This window comes from Hyla sarda, chromosome 2 (genome assembly GCF_029499605.1).
Source record: "Hyla sarda isolate aHylSar1 chromosome 2, aHylSar1.hap1, whole genome shotgun sequence".
Taxonomy (NCBI): domain Eukaryota; kingdom Metazoa; phylum Chordata; class Amphibia; order Anura; family Hylidae; genus Hyla; species Hyla sarda.
The window spans coordinates 93,372,347-93,398,109 of record NC_079190.1 but is presented as its reverse complement, the minus strand read 5'-3'; the positions used below and the strand labels follow the sequence as shown (position 1 = coordinate 93,398,109).

The following is a 25,763-nucleotide window of genomic DNA, read 5'->3' as shown; positions in this document are numbered from 1 at the left end:
CTTTCAAGGACAAATATGAACATTGAGATCTATTACACAGCAAGACAGAACCTGAGTTATGTGCCATAACAAATGCCAAACATCTGAAAGAACCCTTAAAAGGCGTACTCCGGTGGAAAACATTATTTCTTTTTTATTTATTTTTTCAAATCAACTGGTGCCAGAAAGTTATACAAATTTGTAAATGACTTCTATTAAAAAATCTTAATCATTCTAGTAATTATCAGCTGCTGTATACTCCACAGGAAGTTCTTTTCTTTTTGAATTTCTTTTCTATGTGACTGTGCTAACTGTCCAGAGTAGGAGCAAATCCCCATAGCAAACCTCTCCTGCTCTGGACAGTTCCTGACATGGACAGAGGTGTCAGCAGAGAACACCATGGTCAGACAGAAAAGAAGAAAAGAAATTCAAAAAGAAAAGAACTTTCTATGTAGTACACAGCCACTAATAAGTACTGGAAGGATTAAGATTTTGTAATTTACAAATATGTTTAACTTTCTGGAGCCAGTTGATTTAAAAAAACAAAAACAAAAAAAAACACAACGTTTTCCACAGGAGTACCCCTTTAAAGAGAATTCTATCACCTAGATTTTTTTTCCTACTGACTAGATCCAGATACTGAGACATGTTTGTCTTTTCTAATCTGTTTATATTTTCCAATTGTAAATTTTTTATTCAATCTTTTTGTACATTATTATGTGGGCTGCCATCTTGACTGAGGAGGTTTTTGATAGCATTTACAGATATGTTTAAAGCTGTCCCATTCACATAAATGGCAAAGGTGTCTAAGCATACTCTGTGACCTGTTCAGAGATCATTCTACAGCAAAGGGGAGACTAGGCTGTGAGCAACAGCTATAGTGTGTACCTCTGGTATCTATATATACTGTTGTCAACTTTCACTGTGGGCGCTGCTGGAAAGTGATCTGTACAGAACAGGAAGTCTCATCTTAGTTTTTATAGGTTTATTTCAAAATATAGATTAATTAGATTTAAATAAGTCGTTTCCAATGACACATTTCCTTTACAAAGACTGTATTGCCATTTATTTTCCTTTAATTAAAGGTGTAAAAAAATAAAAGATTGGTGTACTGCTACAACCCCCCCTCACCTCCGCTCACTGGCTGAGGAGAGTCACCACTTGGTGAGCAGATACTTTCTTTCCACTGAAATCAAACATTACAATACATATAAACTAGGGATCGACCGATTATCGGTATGGCCGATATTATCGGCCGATAATCACGATTTTGGGCATTATCGGTATCGGCAATTACCTTGCCGATAAGCCGATAATGCCCCGCCCCCCGCACCGCCCCCACCGCGACCGCGTCCCCCCCCCGACCCACCGCGTTGCACCCCCCCACCGTAGTGCTGGGCGGTATACCGGTATGGATTTTTGCCCATACCGCAATACCCGTCGGGCCCCTCCCCCACCCTCCGAGTCAATAAAAAAAAAAAAAAACTTACCCATAATGGGGGTGGTCCAGGCCATCCATCCTTCGTTCCTATAGTGTCCGGCGGCATTCCGGGTGGAGGGTGCACTGGTATGGGCTGTCCTTCTCCGGGGGTGCTCTTCTCCACTCCGGGCAGGCTCCGGCCTAGTACGCTGCATAGACGCCGCTACGCCGTGACGTCAGGTGCGTCGCTGCGCACGGGCGTCACTGCGCAGCGGCGTCTATGCAGCGTACAAGGCCGGAGCCTGCCCAGAGTGGAGAAGAGGACCCCCGGAGAAGAAGGACAGCCCCGACCGGTGCACCCTCCACCCGGAATGCCGCCGGACACTACAGGAACGAAGGATGGATGGCCCGGACCACCCTGACAGGTAGGGGGAGAGAAGCGGGTGGCGGCGGCGGCCTATGCCACTGCAGTGCATTGATTTAAAGCGCCCGCTTTAAATCAATGACCTGCAGTGGTGTCTAGGGGGGATAAATAGCCGATAACTTATACCGGAATATCGGTATAAGTTATCAGCTATCGGCCCTAACCTCCACCGATTATCGGTATCGGCCCTAAAAAACCGATATCGGTCGATCCCTAATATAAACACAAACAGTCATGGCCGTAAATGTTGGCACCCTTGAAATTTTTCTAGAAAAGGAAGTATTTCTCACAGAAAAGGATTGCAGTAACACATGTTTTGCTGTACACACGTTTATTCCTTTTGTGTGCTTCTGAACTAAACCAAAAAAGGGAGACAAAAATGCAAATTGGACATAATGTCACACCAAACTCCAAAAATGGGCTGGACAAAATTATTGCCATCCTTAACTTAATATTTGGTTGCACACCCGTTGGAAAAAAATTACTGAAATCAGTTGCTTCCTATAACCATCAATAAGCTTCTTACACCTCTCAGCCGGAATGTTGGACCACTCTTCCTTTGCAAACTGCTCCAGGTCTCTCTTATTGGAAGGGTACCTTTTCCCAACAGCAATTTTAAGATCTCTCCACAGGTGTTCAATGGGATTTAGATCTGGACTCATTGCTGGCGCCTTCAGAACTCTCCAGCGCTTTGTTGCTATCCATTTCTGGGGGCTTTTTGACGTATGTTTGGGCTCATTGTCCTCCTGGAAGACCCAAGATCTCGGACGCAAACCCAGCTTTCTGACACTGGGCTGTACAGTGCGACCCAAAATCCGTTGGTAATCCTCAGATTTCATGATGCCTTGTACACATTCATAGCACCCAGTGCCAGAGGTAGCAAAACAACCCTAAAACATAATTGAACCTCCAAACTGGGTTACAAACTTCTTGATAATGTTGCGCACTGTGGACAAAGGCAAATCTAGATCTCTGGAGATGGACTTGTAACCTTGAGATTGATGATATTTTTCCACAATTTTGGTTCTCAAGTCCTCAGACAGTTCTCTTCTCCTCTTTCTGTTGTCCATGCTTAGTGTGGCACACACAGACACACAATGCAAAGACTAAGTGAACTTCTCTCCTTTTTATCTGCTTTCAGGTGTGATTTTTATATTGCCCACACCTGTTACTTGCCCCAGGTGAGTTTAAAGGAGCATCACATGCTTGAAACAATCTTAATTTTTCCACAATTTTGAAAGGGTGCCAATAATTTTGTCCAGACCATATTTGGAGTTTGGTGTGACATTATGTCCAATTTGCTTTTTTCCTCCCTTTTTTGGTTTAGTTCTAATATACACAAAGGGAATAAGCATGTGTATAGCAAAATGTGTTACGCAATCCTTTTCTGTGAGAAATACTTCATTTTCTCGGAAAAATTTCAGGGGTGCCAACATTTACGGCCATGACTGTGTATATCTATGAGTGCATAACAAGGATGTGCAATAGGAATAGAAAACAGCAGGTATATGCTGAAAAATAAGCACATAAATAATAACATTTCTAGGAAATTTAATAATTTATGTGCTTATTTTTCAGCATATACATGTTTATATTTACAGTAGTGTTATATCATTACCAATTTGACCTTTAGTGTTTTCTGGCACCCTTCTCCATACTGTTTATACCTTATTTATTATGTGATGTGTATGCCAATCTGATGAAGGGAGATTTAACCCCTGAAACGTACCATTGGATTTTATCTGTGAAATAGGATCAGCTGCATCAGGCTGTCACATTGACAGCACTACTAAAAAGAGAAAAAATAAAGAAGTGGCACTTCATTAAGGTTGTAGCTCCCCAGAATGATTTATCTATAATAAATCATAACTCATATGTCCCAGTCTGCTGTTCTGCTGTACTACTGGTCCATAGATCCATATTACAGCAGTGAACATGAGGCCTTAGAGTGATTGAGAAAAGGCTCCCGGGAAACAGACTGACCTACGTTTAGGACAGACTTTGATCAATTGTCAATTTACTACTCGTCTAATTTTACCTAAATAAATAAGATGCAGAGGGTACATGTAGGCACTACATTTTGTAATAATACATGCATATTTTTAGTGGATGTTATATTTTCTTATCAAGCTTTCTTCACTCGTGTGGTACAGGACCACTAATGACCATTCGGGTGAATGAGCGTTCACAGGAATACTGGTTCCTGATAATCAGCCTGTGCAAAAGGGCAGTTGTCTATAGCAACTAATCAGATTGCTTCTTTTATTTTTCACAGGTCTCTTCAAAAATAAAAGAAGCAATCTGATTGGGTGCTATGGGCAACTGAACCACTCTTCCTCTACACTGGTTTTGATAAATATCCCCCATTGTCCTCTGTATATGTCCAAAACAGGGAAGCAGGGGGCTTATGAACACCATACCATATTTTTTTATATTTTTTGTACTTACTCTAGAAAACCTGGAAACTAATCAAACTGTTTTTCTAACTTTAATACACTTGGGAGAATGTATCATTCCCTGCATCAGTTCAGAGTGGGGAAATTGTATACATTTGCAAGCCATTTCTATGCGCAAACTCTCACTTTGCGCAAAACTGGAGCTTGCACAAAAATGATGCACAATTTCCCCACTTTGCACTGGTGCAGGGAATTATAATTTACTTTAGTTATGCATTGTTAGTCCAGAATATTATCTCTTATGTATTGCAATGCCAATTTCTGAGCTGCTGCACATGACCACTTCTCTGCCTAACAAGCACCTGTGCCTATATCTGTAGGTAAATGGCTACAATTTGGTATATTAATCCACACCAGCTAGTTGACAGCTACATCACTTTATATTTAAGGGCTTATCCAACTTAAGGTGACTTTAGTAATTAAGTGTCTTCCAGTAATGGACAGGCTTACCAAGGACCTGTACTTGTGTTGGTGGTAAGTGTCCAGTGTCCCCCATTACACTGCTGGTTAGTTTTTAGGAACTGGCTACTTCCTGTTTCTGTGACCTCCCTCAGAATCCCCAGGATCCTTTGTTTAAGGGTGGGAGGGGACTTATTTCCCTCCCACGCATTGGTCGCCCCACCAATTGCAGCACAGCCACTCTCCCTTTGATAACATGACTTGCCCGACCTCACCTGATACACAAGCTATAGATCTGTGTGATGATGAACACATGTGTGCGCCAGTAACGTCATCAGGGGGCTGGCTTCACATACAACAGACAAAGCAGCCAAGCCACCTTTTAGCACCTGACTTGTGATGTATTGTTTCAGGTCCGCACAGCAAGCTGGTAACGGTCATAGACAACACTCATTTAGTAGGCTGCTAAAAATGAAATTTCTGGGAAAAGAAAGATAAAAAAGTTTGATACCAGCCACCAAACATAGGCAAGCAGAGTATATTAGTAACTAGATAAAATGTGCTGCCTCAGCCTTACATTAAAAGAAGCAAAAGTCCTTGAATACCCCTTTAAAGGGGTACTCCGCTGCCCTGTGTTGGAAGCTCCGCTCCCCAGCATCTGGAAGTTTATTGTTCCGGACACTGTGTGCGGGCTTCCGTGTTCAGGGCTGCCCCTCGTGAAGTCACGCCCGGCCCCCTCGTGAAGTCACGCCCGGCCCCTTCGTGATGTCACGCACGCCCATCAGCGAAAGTCTATGCGAAGGGGGCACGATAGCCGTCACGCCCATAAACTTTCGTTGAGGGGGCTGGTGTGACGTCACGAAGGGGGCGGGAGTGACGTCACAAGGGGCAGCCCTGAACACAGAAGCCCGCACACAGCGTCCGGAACAATAAACTTCCGGATGCTGGGGAGCAGAGCTTCCGACAGGGCAGCGGAGTACCCCTTTAAAGCAGACCCATCAGTAAGTCTATGCTTTCCTCTCTGCATGAAGCCTGTGATGGCAGAGAAGACACTTAGCTATAATAAACAAAAACTGTTTTCTAGAACATAATGTTATAGAGGCTTAAAATCACTAGGTTGATATTTTTCTCGAGCCGCTCCATACTCGGCGGCCCCCAGCTGATTTCGGTAGCCGGGGGCCGCTGCTAATAGCCCGGCATGCGGCGATCGCTGCGGCTGGCTATTAACCCTTTAGATCACCGCAGTCAAAGTTGACAGCGGTGTCTAAAGGGATCTTTTAACCATCCCTGGTGCGATCCCCTGTGAAGGTAGCTGGAGGGCTTACCTCTGCATTCATGGCTTCCCCCATAGATCTGCATTTGATTTAGCCTGTCTTGAGCAGGCTCAACCAAATGAACACAGATCAATGGAGTTCAATAGAACTGCATTGATCTGTATGAGGAATCTAAATGATTCCTCCTAAAAAAGTGTATTGACCGAACTATTAAATAATAACATTTTATATCCCATACGATAAATGGCGTTAACGTAAAAAAAAATACCAAATAACAGAATTGCGTTTTTTAGGTTTATAACATCATATCCTAGAAAAAAATGAAGTAAAAAAGTGTTCTAAAAGTTCGATCAATACCAAAATGGTACCGATACAAACAGCATATTACAGGCCAAAAAATTAGCCCTCATACAGCCCAGTATACGGAAAAATAAAAATATTAAAGGGGTCAGGGATTTTTCTTTAAAATTTAAAAGTTAAAAAAATAAATTATTTATTAAAACATGACGGAAACTAAACAAATTTGGTATTGGTGTAATCAGGCCGACCTAAAATAATATGTAAGTTTGACCACAAGGTGATTGGCAAAAAAATAAAAATAATTAGCATTTTTTTCAATTTCACCTCACAAAAATGTTTTTTTGTTTCAGAGCATAAGTTATGGAAAAATGAAAGGTGTCATTACAAAGTATACTTTGCCCCCAAAAAACAAGCCTCATATGGGTATGTAAATGGAAAAATAAGAGTTATGGCTATTATAGGACGAGGAAAAAATGAAAGTGCAGAAACTAATAAAGACCTTATTTACATACTATTTTGGTTGAAATTATTTTATCTACCCGGACAAGTGGAGTTTCTTGAGGGACAAGTAGATTGTGTTCCGCTTTAGTCCCTTGGACAAGTAGTTTTTACACTTCAGGCTGCTATAAAAAAAAAACACAGTGAAACTTAATGTTACCACCACATCATTGGGAGTTAGAAAATAATGGCAGAATGTCGGGTCTATTATACTGCGTAACCAAGATAAGCAGCTTTCACACTGACAATAGCAAAGAGTAAAGTGTAGACAACAGAGCTGATGAGGAGGAAGGGTTATCTGGGGATGGCATATTACATGAAGTAAGGGTGGGAAGCGATCAGATTGAAGCCAGCTACTAAATGGTGATCATATGCCTTCAATAGCTGTTGGCAAACATTTATTAGGTCGACAGCTATCTTTCTCAATCCCTCAATACAAATGAACGCTTGGCTGGGCCAAATATTTATGTTTCATAAATGAGAAGGTAAGTAAGCTGCAGTCGAACAGCTACAATGGTAGCTTATTTCCTGGCAAACAAAATGGATGAGCAGTTTAACGCTAACACGCCCGACCCTTCTCTAATCTGACAAACGGTTGGGGGAGAATAAGGAGGCCTCCATACACGTTAGAGAGTCAAAATTGGCAGGGTAAGAAAACTTTAAGATATTCTATATGACCACAATATATGTATACTACTTCTAATTATTATAGATGGCCATAGGTGGAATCCTATGTTTGGCACCCAGCTAATACTTACAATCCCCCATACACATCAACAATCAGGCTGGGCAGAGCATTTATATTCTCTAAATGGAGAGCCCAAGAAAAAGGCACGACTAAACTCCTCTGGTTAAAGCTTAATTCCTGAGAGCAAATAGATTGTGTAGCTAAAATTTAGCATGCCCAATCCTCCTCTCCCTAAACTTCATCTTTGGGAGAAGAATCAGGAAGCCCCCATACACATTAAACAGTTGGCAGGTCCCGCCAAAGTTGGTAAGTTTACTTTTCTCTATTTTGTGGAGTGAAAATTTATATTGTGTTGTGTAAACTTTCAACCCTTTTTAGACTAAAAAACTGAATTTTTTGCAGTTTTTTTTGTGCGCTTGAGACAAGCCTGAATAGTTCAATATTCATACGATGCCATAAAGTAGTTTGTGAAAATTCTTATGTGCTAGGTTTGATACTGTTAACTGTAAGTGCTATTATTGTAAAGTGGTGGTGTCTATGAGTAAAAATATCTCAGCCACAAAGCTGACAGACTACACAAAAATCACAGAGCAGGGCTGCCAAGTGCTGATGCTTAAAAATTGCTTATCCTCTTTTGCATTGATCACTGCAGAGTTACAAACGGCATCTGGAAGTCTAATCAGAGCAAACATTGTGGGTCGGGAGCTTCATGAGATGGAGTTTTATGTTCGAGGAGCTGCACAGAAGCCTCTAATCACCATGCCAAGTGGTGACTGGAGTGATGCAAAGCACCACTGGACTCTGGGGCAGCGTTATCTGGAGTGATGAGCCATGTCTTACTATCAGGCAGACTGATGGTGAAATCTGGGATAGAGAAAAGCCTGGAGAACACTACCTACCAAAATCCATAGTGCACACTGTAAAATGTGGGGGAAGAGGGATATGGAATGTTTTTTATTTTGGACGTGGCCCTTTTTCAGTGAAGGGAAACATTAAGGCTAATACACACAAATACATATTAAACAACGTCTAATTCCAGTTACAGTCTGACTGGGTCCCAGAGCAATTATTGAACAACGTGAAAACAAGGTTTGGTGAATTGGGGTGGAGGAACTTTAAAAACCTGCACAATTGAAAAGTCCTCAACCCTATTGAACATCTTTAGAGTAGGGTCACACGTTCTGTATTTTGCTGCATATTTTCCTACATATTGCAGTCAATAGGTAGCAAAATCAACTGCAGAAAATATGCAAGTGTGACCCTACCATTAGGATGTACAACACCAGTGTCCATTGTCTTACCTTACAAATGTATTTTTAGGCTGATTTAGAGGACACATAATGATGGGAAGATAAGACTGGACTCTGGTCTTTTTTCAACCTTATTAACTATTATGGACATTTATCAACGGGTTTAGTCAGGTTTTCTTTACTATAATTGTTGCAAAATTGTCGCAACTGCGACTACGCGATTTTTCGTGCGACATTTTGACTGGAAAGCGAGAAAAGCAAGTTTTCCTAAAATTTACTATGTAGTAATAATTTTAAAATGGACTACGGGTAGTCAGGTATTTATTAACTGCGACAGTCGCAACTGCGCAAAAAAAAGTCGCAACAGCGTTAAAAATTGACGAAATTTACTCCAGCTCAAACATGGAGCAGAAAAAGCTACTACCAAAGTAAAAGAAAATTGCTTACGTGAAAGAAAATTATCAACAGGCTGAAACCAGTTGATAAATATGTTGCACATAAGCAAAAAAAAAGTAAGGAAAAAATTACTAAAAAAAAGAATACATAAGCAAACATTGATAAATGTCCCTCTATGTTACTATACCAGAGCCACACAGCCTCATCACTACTCATGAAAGGACACATCCTCACAGACACACACCAAAATCTTGAAGTACCCCTTCCCAGAGAGAAGGATGATATTGTTACGCCGAGTGCTCCGGGTCCCTGCTCCTCACCGGAGCGCTCGCGGCGTTCTTCTGCGTGCAGCGCCCCAGTCAGATCCGCTGACCGGGAGCGCTGCACTGTTATCACCGGCGAGGATGTGATCCGCGTAGCGGGACGTGCCTGCCCGCGGGTCGCATCCCAATCACCTCACCTGCCCTTTCCTCCTGCTGTTCTGTCCCGGCACGCGCGGTCCCGCTCTCTAGGGCGCGCGCCGGCTCTCTGAAATTTAAAGGGCCAGTGCACCATTAATTGGTGCCTGGCCCAATCAGTACCTACACCTGCTAAACATATAAAAACCCACTTCCCCTTCCTGTCCTTGCCGGATCTTGTTGCCTTGTGCCCTGAGAAAGCGTTTCTATGTGTTCCATTGCCTGTGTATCCAGACCCTTGCCGTTGTCCCTGACTACGAACCATTGCTGCCTGCCCAGACCTTCTGCTACGTCCGACCTTGCTCTTGCCTTGTCCCTGTGTACTGCGCCTGTCTCAGCTCTCAGTGAGGTTGAGTCGCTATCGGGTGGAACGACCTGGGGGTTACCTGCCGCTGCAAGTCCATCCTGCTTTGCGGCGGGCTCTGGTGAAAACCAGTGACCCCTTAGATTCCGTTCCCCTGGTAAAGCCCACGTCATCACCTCACTGACACAGAGGATCCACCACCTGTGTCCTCTCCGCATACCAGTCCGGATCCTGACAGATATAACTGTTGAAAGGGGTCAACTCCATATATACACCCATGGTTTTTAGAATAGGATAAACAGCAAGTTTTTAAATGATTATTAGTCATGAGTCCAGATAAGTTAGACTATACAGAATATGAACATATAATACAAAACACTAACTGTTTGAATAAATACAATGTATACATATTCTAGGCACTGGTTATATATGCAATTTACAAAAATCTTTTCACCTTTCCAACCCCCACCCTGCAGACACGGCCAAGATAACATGAAATTCAATGTCCTTCTTTACCATATGCACACGACAGGACAGATCATCATTTCCTCTATAAACCTACAATTGTACGGCTTAGTAAACAAGCATTAATGCATTTTCTTCAGACCAAGCAGCTCCTGCTCTGCAATTATCTGCAGCCTCTGGTAAAAGTCATTTACAAGTCATCTTTTACCTGACATTACTGTTTATCCAGGCTAATATTTCTATCAACCAAGCATTGACACATAGGTGTTAGAGTGAAAAAAAAATTGAAAAAGGGGGCATCCATATGAATGTGGCTTAGATTACTCTTCAATTGTAAGTATTAAAGGGGTACACCACCGGAACAAATTTTTTTTGCCAGGAAGTTAAACAGATTTGTAAATTACTTCTATTAAAAAAACCTTAATCCTTCCAGTATTTATCAGCTGCTGTATACCACCAAGGAAGTTATTTTCTTTTTGAATTTTCTTTTTGTCTGACCACAGTGCTCTCCGCTGACACCTCTGTCCATTTCAGGAGCTGTCCAGAGTACAAGCAAATTCCCATAGCAAACTTATCCCCCTCTGGACAGTTCCTGACATGGACAAAGGTGTCAGCAGAGAGCACTGTGGTCAGACCGAAAGGAAATTCAAAAAGAAAAGAACTTCCTGTGACTCATACAGGAGCCGATAAGTACTGGAAGGATTTGAAGGATCTGTTTAACTTTCTGGCACAAGTTGATTTAAATAAAACATGTATTCGAGTGGAATACCCCTTTAACAATTCCCTTCTTATTAACACCCTGTTTACTGCTATTTCAGAGACATACAGAAGCTATAGGGATAAGGGAGGGCAGTGTTTCACAAATCTTTTTCAATTCAGGGCATAATTCAGAATTTTTATTTTTTACCACGGAGCATACCTACCCCCACCCCCGTATGTAGTCTTCCCCCTGTAGGCAGTTTTAACCCTGTATTGTTACTCACATAGTCCAATCATAAGCTGTTACACTGCAATCAAGAAATTAGGCGCCTGCTCATATACTACAACCTGTCTGTGGCCCTGTTCTCTGTAAATACGTAGCTCTGTCCACCCCCCCCCCCCCCCCATTCTCCTGCACTTGGTGGCTGGGCAGCTTCTCTATCCATAAGATGTCGCCCTATGAAAGAGCATATGACCATATAGCCATTCTGCTTCCTCCATAGCGTTACTCAAGCAAGAAGCGCAGGGGCAGTGGAGAAGGGAGAGTGACATGTATCGTCACATGCTCCTCCATAGGATGCCATCTTATGGACAGGGAGACATCCAGGCGTAAGAGAACAGGGAGGCAGAGCTACATTTTTAAAGAGAACAGAGCTGCTGACAGGGTGCAGTATATTAGTTAGTGCTGTTGACTCTGCAGCGCATCTAGGTATGTGCCGTGGCCGGTTGAAAACGCTGAGGTAGGGCCTAGTACAGGGTTTCCCAACCAGGGTGCCTCCAGCTGTTGCACAACTACAACTCCCAGCATGCCCGGACAGCCAACGGCTGTCCGGGCATGCTGGAAGTTGTAGTTTTGCAACAGCTGGAGGCACCCTGGTTGGGAAACCCTGGCCTACTAGCTTATACAGGCACTGCCACATAAAGACATGCTGGTTAATTTGTTTCCATTGGCCACCAATCATACATGACATATACATAAATACATATGACTTCCACCTATTCCAGGAACACACAGTGTAACTCACTCACCCTCAGACAGTAACAACAGGAACATACCTCTGACCCCCTCCCACTGAGAAATCAGGCACAACTTTCAGAAATAATCGGACTCAGGGGACCAAAATGAAGGGCACTTTCTGCAAATTGAGAACAAAGACTTAACTTCTAAGGAACATAACATGCAGCCTTTCAACTATTCCATAACATTAGACAAAAAGAACATTGGGGGAGATTTATCAAAACCTGTGCAGAGGAAAGGTTGCCCATAGCAACCAATCAGATTACTTCTTTCCTTGTGCAGAAGCCTTGTTAAAAATAAAAAGAAGCGATCTGATTGGTTGCTATGGGCAACTTCTTCTCAGCACAGGTTTTGATAAATCTCCCCCATTGACACAAGGTCTGGAAGCGATTACTCATCCAAGTACTTTACTGCAAATGATACGACATTTACAATAAACTTCCTTTAACATTATTGAATCCTATAGATCATCTCTGACCCACTGTGACACATACAAAGGGCGGGGTATTAATGTATATACAAGAAGATCAGGATGGCATGTCTATGTCTGGACACATCCTTTAGGCTAAGTTTCCACTTGGTTTTTTTTCTGGCAGCTTTTGGAATACGACCACTGCAGTTTTTGAGCCAAAGCTACAAGTGTATTCAAAAGAAATAGGACAAATAAAAAGAAAGGACTTAGGCTAGGTTCAGACTACGGAATTTCAGGGCAGAAAATTTCCAATCTCCAATGGACTGCAATGTGTTCTGCGAGTATTTCCGCCTGAAGAATTAGCAACACCATTCTTCAGGCGGAAATTTCCAAGCGGATTTTCCGTTCACAAGTTCCGCTTCACAAATTCCAAAGTGTGAACTTGTGAACGGAAACCCATTCACTATACTATACATTTTAGCAAGCGGAATTTCTGCCTGCAATTTCAAAGCGGAATTGCAGGCAGAAATTCCGTAGTGTGAACCTAGCCGTAGGGTACGTTCAGACGAGGTGAAGGCCCGCTCTAGGCCCGCTCTATGCTGTCTTTACATGTGCCTGCTCGTAGCGGCAATACGCCGCTATGAGCAGACACACTGCGATGTGCGAGTCGCAGTATACTTGCACATCGCGGGAGCTCTCTGCCTAGCTCAGAGCAGGGAGAGGGGCCACGATGTGCAAGTATACTGCGACTCGCTGCAGTGTGTCTGCTCGTCGCGGCGTATTGCCGCAATAAGCAGGCACATATAAAGACAGCATAGAGGGGGGCCTTCACCACCGGATCTGCAGCGTAAAATACGCTGTAAATCCGCTCGTGCGAACGTACCCTAATACTTCTCCTCCCTTATGGATCCACTTCTGACTTTGGCTCAAAAACTTCAGTGGCAGTATTCCAAAAACTGCCAGAAAAAAAAAAAATAAACAAGTGGAAACTTAGCCTTACAATTCCTAAGCCGTCTTTTGTGTGTCGTACATTATGCTGGTTCCTCATTATACATAAAACTGTGAAAAAAATGGGGTCTGTCCTACTGCCGCTATAAACATGGCCAGCACTGCGCAGCACCCACTCATCTGATAAAATACGTCTGACTCGGCCACAAGTCTCTCCGGCTGAGAGTAGAAAAAAATGTCGGCACTAACAGCTTCACCTATGTAAAGCTTTTACCTTAGAAATGGGAAGGAACCTGGGAATAGAACCCAGATGAGTTCTAAGCTTAGCCTTGTAAATGGAATTTAGCTTTCACTCCTAAAAGCAGCGGCTGCATTTACTTTGCAAGCCTTCTGGAGGAAATCTTAGTCCTTAATGTAGTTATCCTCCTCCAGCCTTCCACTAAATTGTATCATGTAATGAAATGAGGGCGTCTTACCTGGAGACCCCATGGGCTGTTTCCACAGCGAGAAATCCCCACAGGTCCTATTTTAGGTGAACTGGAAAAAAGCACATAAAAGAGATAATAGTTATAATGAAATGAAAGCAGCAGTATCCATTGCCGTTCCCTACGCTCTCTCTCTCTCTGCTTGCACTTTCACATTACACAGGGGTGGGGGAAGCGCAGAACAAGGGCCTGGTTTCTGCTAAAATGAAACTGATATATGAGGAGAAAGGACGACATAACAGAAGCCATAGCATGGAACATAACACACACCTCCTCCCCCACACAATATACAGGACACAGCACTGACAGCTATGTCTGCCATATACAATGCCTTTGTTACCTAGGCCGAGCATTGCTGGCTTTTCCTGTCATGTGCTCAGAGTACTCTGGCCTGCCCCCATACATCTCTCAGATATCATCTTAGCTAGGACCATACGTCACAGTATGTTCTTTTCCCAGAATTTCACTGTAGTGAATAAGAATATTCCTGTAGCATGCTGCGTCAATGATAGCAATATCAGATCTGCATTTGGATAGATCAGTGTTTCCCAACCAGGGTGCCTCCAGCTGTTGCAAAACTACAACTCCCAGCATGCCCGGACAGCCGTTGGCTGTCCGGGCATGCTGGGAGTTGTAGTTTTGCAACAGCTGGAGGCACCCTGGTTGGGAAACACTGGGATAGATACTGACAAGCTGTGCCCATGGAGTTTTTCAGTAGGGATCGGCCGATATTCACAATTTTGGACATTATCGGTTTCGGCAATTACCTTGCCGATATGTCGATAATGCCCCGCCTCCCCGGCCAGCGAATGCCGCAGCTGCCCCATTACCTTCCCCATCCTCGGTTTTATAATTACCTGTTCTCAGGGTCCGCGCTACTTCTGGCTACTGCACCGTCCTGTGCGCTGCGCAGCACAATGACGAGTGATGTCCTCAACACGACGTCACCGTCAGTGCGCACAGTGACAGCTCAGGACGCCGCCGGAGCCAGAAGTAGCGCGGACCCCAGGCCCCGGAAACAGGAGACAATGGGGATGGGGGAGGCAATGGGGCGGCGGTGGTGTTTGGACTAGGGAGGACACCAGGACAGGTAGGTCTCTGGCCCTGCAAAAGCCGCTGCAGTTCATTGATTTAAAGCGCCTGCTTTAAATCATTGATCTGCAGCAGCTTCTGCGGGGGCCAGGTGGGGGGAAATAGCCGATAACTTATACCGGAATATCGGTATAAGTTATCGGCTATCGGCCTGAAAGGTCACAGATTATCGGTATCGGCTCTAAAAAATCGATATCGCTCGATCACTATTTCTCAGGTTACCTGTATATTTGACAGCAAAGACTGCGCTGAGATCTGCGATATTCTTGTCATCAAAAATACCAGAAACCCTAGTAAAGAAAACCCATGGCACACAACCTTAGGGTGCGTTCACACGAGCATTCCCGGATATTACACTGCGGATCCACCGCTGAAGGACCGCTGTATGCTGCCTTTACAGGTGCCTGCTCGGAGCAGCAATACGCAGCTACAAGCAGACACACTGAAGCGATGTGCGAGTCGCTGCGCATGCGCGGTGTACTTGCACGCATCGCGGTCGCTCCCCCTGCTCTATGACCACGGCCGAGAGCTGACGCGATGTACGAGTATACTGCGCATGCACATGGCAACTCGCACATGGCAGTGTCTACTCGTAGCGGCAGATTGCAGGCTGTAAAGGCAGCATACAGTTGTCTTTCATCGGCAGATCCGCAGCGTAATACGCGCTGGGCATCCACTCGTGTGAACGTACCCTTAGACTATGTTTATACACAGGGGGAGATTTATCAAATCCTGTCAAGAGGAAAAGTCGCTGAGTTGCCCATAGCAACCAATCAGATCGCTTCTTTCATTTTGCAGAGGCCTTGGTAAAAATGAAAGAAGCAATCTCATTGGTTGCTATGGGAAACTTTTCCTCTGGACAGGTTTTGATAAATCTCCCCAACAAGGTTCATTTTTATGTGTATTTTAGGGAAGTATACACATAAATTCTAAACCCGATGATGTTTATCACTTTGTAAATAAATGAGTCTGGGCATACGTCATCAAAGAGGTGCGAGGTCTTCGAAAATAGAAAAGTAGCTGAGCTATAGACAGGTTTCTAAGTGCCATAGGGGGAGATTTATCAAAACCTGTGCAGAGGAAGAGTGGTGCAGTTGCCCATAGCAACCAATCAGATCGCTTCTTTCATTTTCCACAGGCCTCTAAAGAGGCCTGTGGAAAATGAAAGAAGCAATCTGATTGGTTGCTATGGGCAACTGCACCACTCTTCCTCTGCACAGGTTTTGATAAATCTCCCCCATAGTTGATAAATTCCCAACCGCTGCAAAAAGCTGACCATGCCACATGTTGTTTTCTTTTTTCTTCTTGTCCAAAATGTGTGACTTTTTACCATAAAAATAAAAAAACAGTGTAAAACCAATAATAAATTTCCCCCATAGTATTTGAACAGGATATTTTAACCATAACCAGGAGTGGAACTCACACAGAAAAAGTGCTAGTCTTTCCAGTATTGTTTTTCTCTGTGTCGGCCCCACTGCTGGTTTTGATTAAAAATACTGAGCAAATTCCTGACAGAAAATTCATATCAAAGTTCACATGGTGTGTATTCTTACACTACTGATTTGAAATATTTGGGAAAAAAAGGGTCACTGCGGATGTGTATTTTATGTGTATTGTATTGGGCTGAATTCCAAAAATTATATAAATATATATTTTGACACATTTTATTTTTTTTACAAACAAATTGTACAAACAAGTACAATAAAAGACAAATTGTAACAGGTGTACATAACACAAAATATTGCATATCAATATACATAAATAAGAGCTAACTGATGGGAGACAACAACATTAATGGCCCTACGAGATAACATGTGCAGCAGGCGCTGCTGGAATGGTTCAGTGCTATAACCGCACGGACATGTGATGTCCCCACTGACGGCAATGCAGTTCCGGGTGGAATTCTGCCAAAAGAATAAACATGTTCATTCTTTCAGTGGAATCAGGAATTAGAATTTCAGCTGCAGAAATTCTGCAGTGTGCACAGTTCAGCAGAATCCCACTGAAAAAAAACAGGATGCTGTTGCATCGGAATTTCTGTGGGTAAAAATAATCTGCTGTGCATGAGCCCTAAGGGTATGTTATTACTGGGGAAATGTATGTGGAAATTGGAGTGGCAGTGGCATTTTCTGCGGATATAAGCACCATCCCTTTGACAAACGGGACTTCTCAGGCAGAATTCATCCAAAGATTGAGGAGTCCAACTCCTGGTTGGAAATTCCACTGCGGGACTTCCATTTTGTAAACACAGCAGTGGAATTCCTATTAAGTCAATGGAAGTGTGCTGCAAGGTGGAATCCATACATAATTCCTCATTCATATTTCACGTGGATTCTCCATAGTCTTAACAGGGTCTAAGAATGCAAAGGTGTCTTTCAAAAAGCACATTTTAAATGCATGCACAAAAAATAGGAGCTGCAAGTAACATTGTGAACGGTGGTGTTTATTACCATCGAAAACAACGTGCAGGTATGTGCCAAGAAATCCCTTAGGCTAGGTTCACACTGTGGAATTTCTGAGCAGTTTTTCTGCCGGAGATCGAGCCGGCGGCACTAGGACCGCGCAGACTGCATTGCTGTCCCCATAGACGGCAATGCATTTCTGGGTGGATCTTTTGGGAGATCTGCTCAAAAATGCATTGACATCTATGGGGATGGCAATACTGTCCACAAGGTCCAAGTGCCGCCGGCTTGATCTCCTGCAGAAATTCTGCTCAGAAATTCCACAGTGTGAACTCAGCCTTAGGGCATGGCCACATGCTGCAGATTTTCCACTGTGGAATATCCATATTAAGGGTATGTTCACACGAGCGGATCCCCAGCTCGTGTGAGCTGGGGATCCGCCGCTGAAGGATCGCTGTATGCTGCCTTTACAGGTGCCTGCTGGGAGCGGCAAACCACCACTACGAGCAGACACACCGCGATGTGCGAGTCGCCGCACACATGCACAGTATACTAGCACATCGCGGCTGCTCTCGGCGGAGGGGGGGGAAGCGGCCGTGATGTACAACTCACACATCGCAGCAGTGTGTATGCTCGTAGCAGCGTATTGCCGCTCCCAGCAGGCACATTTAAAGGCCCCCTGTAGGGGTCCTTCAGCGGCGGATCTACAGCATAAAATACCCTGAACGTACCCTTACAAAACGAAATTCACAGCAGAAAATCTGTATGAAATCGTATGGGTTTTGATGCAGAATTGATTCAAACTGGGGGGCAAAATTTTCAATATTTTCAAGACAAAAAGTCAATGTAGTTCACTACCACAGTTATGGATTTTTGTCAAGACCTCAGACTTCATGCAGTTTTTGACTACCCCATTGAAACCAATAGGCAAAAATCCACAATAAATCCACAACAAATTTGACAGTAAAACAAGTGACCAATGTACCTTAAAGCGCAACTGTCACCAATTTTTTTACCCCCCCCCCAGACTACTACCATCACAGTACTGTTGATAACAAACTCAATGCAGCTATACCTTCGGCTGCACTTTTCCATGATTTATTAGCCGAAAATAAATACGGTAGTTGTTTAGCCGGTCAGCAACAGTCGGGTAGACGTGGCTGGGGTTCGCATTGCCCAGTCTATCCTCTCTACATCAGCGCTGGGACCACTCTGTGACATACACCGCACACAGGACCACAGCACACAAGGTTCCATCCAAATAAAGTGAGTTTACTGCAACCTCAGCATAACAAAGTGAGACATTTCTGCGATCTCTCACAGACCTTTATCAATATATTATAAATAGATATATATGGTAAATAAATTATATATATATACTTTATTTTTGTGCTTAAAATATACGTTCTGTTATTTCTTGACATACTGTAGTGATTATGTGGTTTACATCTGACAACCTTACTAAGTTCGAGATGCATAACGTATAAAATTCATGTAAACTGCAACTCTCAACAGTGCAAACCTACAGCTGGACAAAGAGGATGCGTGACCAGCTGATATACTGGGGTCTTGGTATATATATACAGTACTAGTCATGGTTACTTATGATTGCTAAACTGCAGCTCATAATCCACATTACTGTGACATAGAGTGAAAAGAATGTGGGAAATTCCCAAATCATATAATGTGACGTTGAGGCTCTGTATATATCCGCATCAAGGCTTCTATTTCTGTTCTAATTTTGAAACAATTCAAAAAACCCTCAGATTCATCATTGATGTCCCATTTGATCGTCAGTGCATTCATGTTGAGTTTTTTTGAAGTGTCTATCCTCCCTTGACATTTCCCCCTGCCTTTAATGTGATCTGTCAGGTTTCTGTGGTTCTTTACTCAACCATTTCCCTCCTGTATAACATTAAGAAATGTATTCCACCAAAGGACAAATGTTAAGAACATCTATATCTGGGCTGCTGTAGGGCTACAGCCGTTACAACTATGATGTTTTTTCACTTACTAACCTGTAATGTATAGAAACCAATGGTCCTAAGGCAAGGATCACACGGTGCGGCCGAAACCAATCTGACGGGCAAGCTGAGACAGACTATAGACTGACTGCAGATAAAAGCAGTTTGTTAATGGCCAACGGGAAAGTTCATTCTGCGCAAATGCAGAGCATTCCCTGTGCAAAAAGGTGTAACTACAGGAATGGAAACATGCAATGAACCTTTCCACATCCCATAAGCATAGGCTGCATAATACACAAAGGGAGGACCATGTCCCTTTAGTAAAATATACAGCAACATTTTTTTATCCAGCGCAGCTGCATCTATGTGATTCATTACTGTAATTTGGCCATGTGATCACCAGCCTGACTCACAGAAAGTTATAATGTTTAATATGATGGAAAGAAGTCAGTCCTGGGTCAGCTGACTTCCTGTGAACTAGAGGATGACATTATAACCTATCAGATCACCCCTGCTACCTCACAGACCCCCCCCCCCAGATCAATATACACTGCTCAAAAAAATAAAGGGAACACTTAAACAACACAATGTAACTCCAAGTCAAACACACTTCTGTGAAAACACACTGTCCACTCAGGAAGCAACATTCAACAATTAACAATCAATTTCACATTCTGTTGTGCAAATGGAACAGACAACAGGTGGAAATTATAGGCAATTAGCAAGACACCCCCAATAAAGGAGTGGTTCTGCAGGTGGTGACCATAGACCACTTCTCAGTTCCTATGCTTCCTGGCTGATGTTTTGGTCACTTTTGAATGCTGGTGGTGCTTTCACTCTAGTGGTAGCATGAGACGGCGTCTACAACCCACACAAGTGGCTCAGGTAGTGCAGCTCATCCAGGATGGCACATTAATGCAAGCTTTGGCAAGAAGGTTTGCTGTGTCTGTCAGCGTAGTGTCCAGAGCATGGAGGCGCTACCATGAAACAGGCCAGTACATCAGGAGATGTGGAGGAGGCCGTAGGAGGGCAACAACCCAGCTGCAGGACCGCTACCTTTGCCTTTACGCAAGAAGGAGCAGGAGGAGCAGTGCCAGAGCCCTGCAAAATGACCTCCAGCAGGCCACAAACGTGCATGTGTCCACTCAAACCATCAGAGAACACCAAGATTGGCAAATGTGCCACTGGCGCCCTGTGCTCTTCACAGATGAAAGCAGGTTCACACTGAGCACATGTGACAGACGTGACGTGCCGTGGAGAACGTTCTGCTGCCTGCAACATCCTCCAGCATGACCGGTTTAGCGGTGGGTCAGTAATGATGTGGGGTGGCATTTCTTTGGGGGCCGCACAGCCCTCCATGTGCTTGCCAGAGGTAGCCTGACTGCCATTAGGTACCGAGATGAGATCCTCAGACCCCTTGTGAGATCAAATGCTGGTGCGGTTGGCCCTGGGTTCCTCCTAATGCAAGACAATGCTAGACCTCATGTGGCTGGAGTGTGTCAGAAGTTCCTGCAAGAGGAAAGCATTGATGCTATGGACTGGCCCGCCCGTTCCCCAGACCTGAATCAGATTGAGCACATCTGGGACATCATGTCTCGCACCATCCACCAACGCCACGTTGCACCACAGAGTGTCCAGGAGTTGTCAGATGCTTTAGTCCAGGTCTGGGAGGACATCCCTCAGGAGACCATCTATCACCTCATCAGGAGCATGCCCAGGCGTTGTAGGGAGGTCATACGGGCACGTGGAGGCCACACACACTACTGAGCCTCATTTTGACTTGTTTTAAGGACATTACATCAAAGTTGGATCAGCCTGTAGTGTGGTTTTCCACTTTGATTTTGAGTGTGACTCCATATCCAGACCTCCATGGCTTGATAAATTTGATTTCCATTGGTAATTTTTGTGTGATTTTGTTGTCAGCACATTCAACTATGTAAAGACGAAAGTATTTCATACGATTAGTTCATTCATTCAGATCTAGGATGTGTTATCTTAGTGTTCCCTTAATTTTTTTGAGCAGTGTACTACTGCTACATTTATGGGATCAAGATATAAAGTATACACCTTCACTGATACTGTGTTGACACATTGCATTTCTTGTTGTTCTTATGTTTATGCTTTTGCATTGATTTTCCCATAATTAAGGCAAAAAAAAGGTGCTATTGCATTTTTATTGCAACTTTGGAAAATCGCAGAAAAAACATGTTTATTCTTTTGGTGGAATTCCATGCAGATTGCATTACTGTCAAGGGGAATGGGGGTAGCCACAGATTTTATGGCCACAGGTTAGACCCATTCAATAGGCCTAATCGGAAGCCAATGCTCTTCTGAACAATAGACTTGGCATAAGTGACATGTCCCATCATACTGGTATGCAGAACTTTTTGGCGCATGCTTGTAAAAATGAGCGCTGAAATATTTTGTGTAATCCTTGTGTAATTAATGGCTGTGAAGGAACTTATTCCGCAAAACTGTGTAGCCATTAAAGAAAGGAGAACGGGTTTTCTGGTAAATACCGGCAAAAAGGTGTGTCAATATATAATGAGTCATGCACACAGCGGGATATTGAGTTAATTGTACCAAACATTGTATATATGTTTGAGAAATGGTCGTATTTACTAGTAGATGGGCCTGCTGTGAGTGCTCCATGGTATATGTCAGTATTTCTCAGGTGGTCTGCCTCAACACATTGTGAATCTAGTCTAACATGCATTTCTTTTTAATACCTCCAAAGAAAAAACAGGAAATATTTACCATACTATACTATAATAAGATACAAATATAATTTCACTTACTACTTAGCCGATCATGAAAAGCTGCAGAAATGTTACCTGCAATTTACATTGCACACACTTATGTCCACTTAAGACCATTACTTATCATTATACAGTATACCTGTGCGCCAACAATCCAGCCAGTAGCATTGAGAATAGAGCCACACATAGTGGCCACAGCATGGCCATGTAGCACATGAAAAACACCCTGATATTCAGTTTTACCACTGCGAAAACATATTCCTGCAACAGCTGTGTAGTTTCACTGTATGAGTTATTTTACATTAATATCAGTTAGAAAAGCCATGTATTCTGGATATCATCCACTTTTTAAAGGGGTACTGCAGTGAAAGACAACTAATACCCTATCCGCAGGATAGGGGATAAGTGTCTTATCGGGGGGTCATGGACAATCTCCTGCACATCACTCCGACTCTCCCATGCACGGAGCTGTGTGGACCCCCGCACAAAGCGGTGGCCGACGCGCACCCTCCATGCATCTCTATGGGAGCGCAAGATTCACAGCGATTGTGTATCTCAGGCCCTTCCATAGAGATATATCGACAGTCTCCTTGCACAGAGCAGAGATCGCTCCATGCACATAGAGAGCTGGGTGCTGAGCAGAAGATCGCAGGGGGTCCCATCGGTTCTCCTGCGATGAGACACTTGTGGATTGGGGATAAATTGTCTTACAATGAAGTACTCCTTTAAGTATGTAATAAAGATGGAATTCTCAATCAAGAAGGCGGTGCCAACTGGCTCATACCCTTAAAGAATGAATTATTCCATCTACTTAAACCTAATATACTGTAGTGTTGATCCAGAAGAAAACAAAAAAGGGATTGGTGACTTATCCAAAGAGAGTGGAGATCTATGAGGAATTCAACAGATTTTTACAGTGCAACATATAAAGTAAAAAACATTAGAAAACAAAATTTTTTTTTTATTATTGATATAAAGTAACAAAGCAACTAAATGTTTTTTCTATGTAAGCCCTACTAATAATTACAGGCCATGCCCCCATGAAAGCTAACCTGTCTCAAGCATAAACCATATTGGTGAGTAGAGTATACATTTTCTTAGATAAGTACTTGAGGGGGATGGGGATTTTTTTCAATTCTCCTATTCAAAGAGGCTTCCCATGATGTCGCTGTCTCTGCAGACAGAGGGGGCCAAGGCTCATCACTGCACTTACTCTGAGTCCTATCTCAGTGCACCAAATGAACTCCTGCCTCTTGATTCCCACTATAGAGTAACATATAAGATACATAAACTTATCCCTTATCCTACTAATAGTTTTATGTGTGGTACTGCAATGTGGTTTTTCACAGGGACAGTCCTTAATTTTTTTGCCGTGGTTGTCATGCTGTAGGAATGATACAGCTCTTACAAAGCATGTTAAAATATGTTTTTTTGGTAGGGGGCACTAAGCTGACTTCCCACAACAACTTCAATCCAAATTAAAAAACTCTACTAGGGACGGTTTCTCGTAATACAGATGCATTTTTGCATTTGTATTACTGCCGCAGGTCCCAGCCTAACCACACATCTGATGACCTGGACTGACCAGTGACTTGCAGCCATAATAGGAATGCAAAAATGCATACATTTTACGCTAGAGTGAAACTGGCCTTACAGGAAGCAGGGTCACAATATCACCAGGCTGTTGGTTGTCTCCCCTCAGGGCTTGTTTTTTGGGGGACCAATTGTACTTTGTAATGACAACTTTAATTTTACCATAAAATGCACGGCATAAGCAAATAAATATTACAATACTGCAATTTTTGGGAGGTTTTGTTTTTACACTGTACATGTTATGGTAAAACTGACATGTTCTTTATATTCTGTGGGTAAAGATTATAACGATACCCATGTTTACATAATTTTTTATTGTACTACTTTTATTTTTAAAATACTCAAACTTTTTTAACTAAGTCTGTTTATAACTTTCTCATTTTTTGAATACGGAGCTATATGTGGGTGCATCTTTTATGCAGTGATCTGTAGTTTTTATTGGTACCACGTGTGTATGTATGTTTGCATATATGATTTTTTGATCACTTTTCATTATAAACATTTTTTCTGGTATTTGATGTGACTAAAAGCATCACTTGTGTACTTTTAATTTATTTGAATTTTTTTTTACGTTTACGCTATTCACCGTGCAGTATCATACACATTTTATTTTAATGGCTTAGACATTTATGCACATGGTGATACCAAATATGTTGCTTTTTTTTCTTAAATTTTGTTTTGTAAAATGGAAAAAGAGGGGAATTTATGTTTTATTGAGGGAGGGGCTTATTCACTTTTATTTAATTCTTTTTTAAACTTTTTTTTTTTACACTTTTTTGTCCCCACAGGAGACTATTTATTGCAATCTTTAGATTGAAATACTGAACAGTGCTATGCATATGACACAGTGATCGCGGAACTGCGCAGTGCCCCAGGGCACAGCCACATACATGTACGTTGTGTGACCTTTAGGGATTTAATGCACCCCCTATACAGTTTCCTAAGAAATTATTTAAAAAAAAATTATAAACTTCTCAAAGGGGGATGAGATGGCAAAGGCAGAGACAAGTGAGGGGAATGCAGTGGCACAAGGGGAAACAAAGGGGGGGGGGGGTAAATTGGTACAGGGGATCAAGGGTGGGGGCATAAAGTGGCACAGGGTCAGAAAAAGAGAGGGGGCTGAGGTGGCACACGGAGGAAGCAAGGAAGGGGATGAAGTGGCACAGGTGGGTAACAGCCACATTTGTAATGCTGCAGCGCGATATGTGCAATTGGCAGTAGCGGCATCATACTATGCATGTGTGAAAAGGAAGTCACCAACATTAAAAGTTTGGAAAGTTCAGCTTTAGGGACTACTATATGGAGGATTAGCTTTGGTATATTTGTGGTTCCATAGGGGTTTCTTTCAATTATTTGGTTACACAAAAGTGTTGATCAGGTTCATGCAACATTATGGAACTATTAGAAATGCGCATTTTTTCACAAGGGATGTTTAAGACATTTTCAATATGCACTAGAATACAGAAGGCATGGGATGAGTTCAAGTCTATATTTTTAGTCATAGCTAGTATTCCTTGTTCTCCACAGTGGAATAAATACACTGCTCAAAAAAAATAAGGGAACATTAAGATAACACATGCGGACTTCAGGTTACGGCGCGGCCAAAGTAGGTGGCAGTGGCAGTGAGCTCCCGCTACCTCGACCCCTAGGCACGTACCTGCATCGTTCCTGCCACACAATGCTCGCCGGGCATCCCACTTGCTGCACAGAGCTCCCACAATCCTGCAGGGATGGATAGCTATCTGCAGAAGGGCGGCGTGTCGGCCTCACAGCCACCGGCAGAATCTTCGCAAGCGCGGCGCATCCAAGATGGCGGCCGCACCTGCTGTCCCTCAGCCTCCAGCCAAGCATGCTGACAGGCCCCTGCAAGGAGGAGCTAGCACAGCAGCAGCTCCTCAGCCACTGCCACCAGGGACTGAAATGGAGGTGAGCCACCCTGTCCTCTCCACAGAGGACATTGCATCTGTCCTCTTCTCCCAGGATGAGACTGTACCCTCACCCTCCCAGGACAGCCCAGCTCTCTCAGGGGAGGTTAGACATATTGATTACCAGCTCATTGCTGAAAAGGTTGCCCAGCGCA

At 43.2% G+C, this 25,763-nt stretch overlaps 1 protein-coding gene across 10 annotated transcripts in view; it reads right to left on the bottom strand.

Moving 5' to 3' along the window:
- Nucleotides 1-25,763, bottom strand: part of DTX3 (deltex E3 ubiquitin ligase 3) — an 87,254-nt gene that overhangs the window by 36,596 nt on the left and 24,895 nt on the right. For 4 of the 10 annotated variants that reach the window (XM_056562573.1, XM_056562576.1, XM_056562575.1 and 1 more), the window contains exon 2: nucleotides 13,865-13,925. In XM_056562573.1, the coding sequence (XP_056418548.1) occupies nucleotides 13,865-13,877 (13 nt within the window). In that variant the 5' untranslated portion in view covers nucleotides 13,878-13,925. Of the gene's footprint in view, nucleotides 1-12,039; nucleotides 12,147-13,864; nucleotides 13,926-15,187; nucleotides 15,526-25,763 lie in introns of those variants that run through there. The other 6 variants (XM_056562579.1, XM_056562578.1, XM_056562581.1 and 3 more) reach the window with 4 other exon arrangements.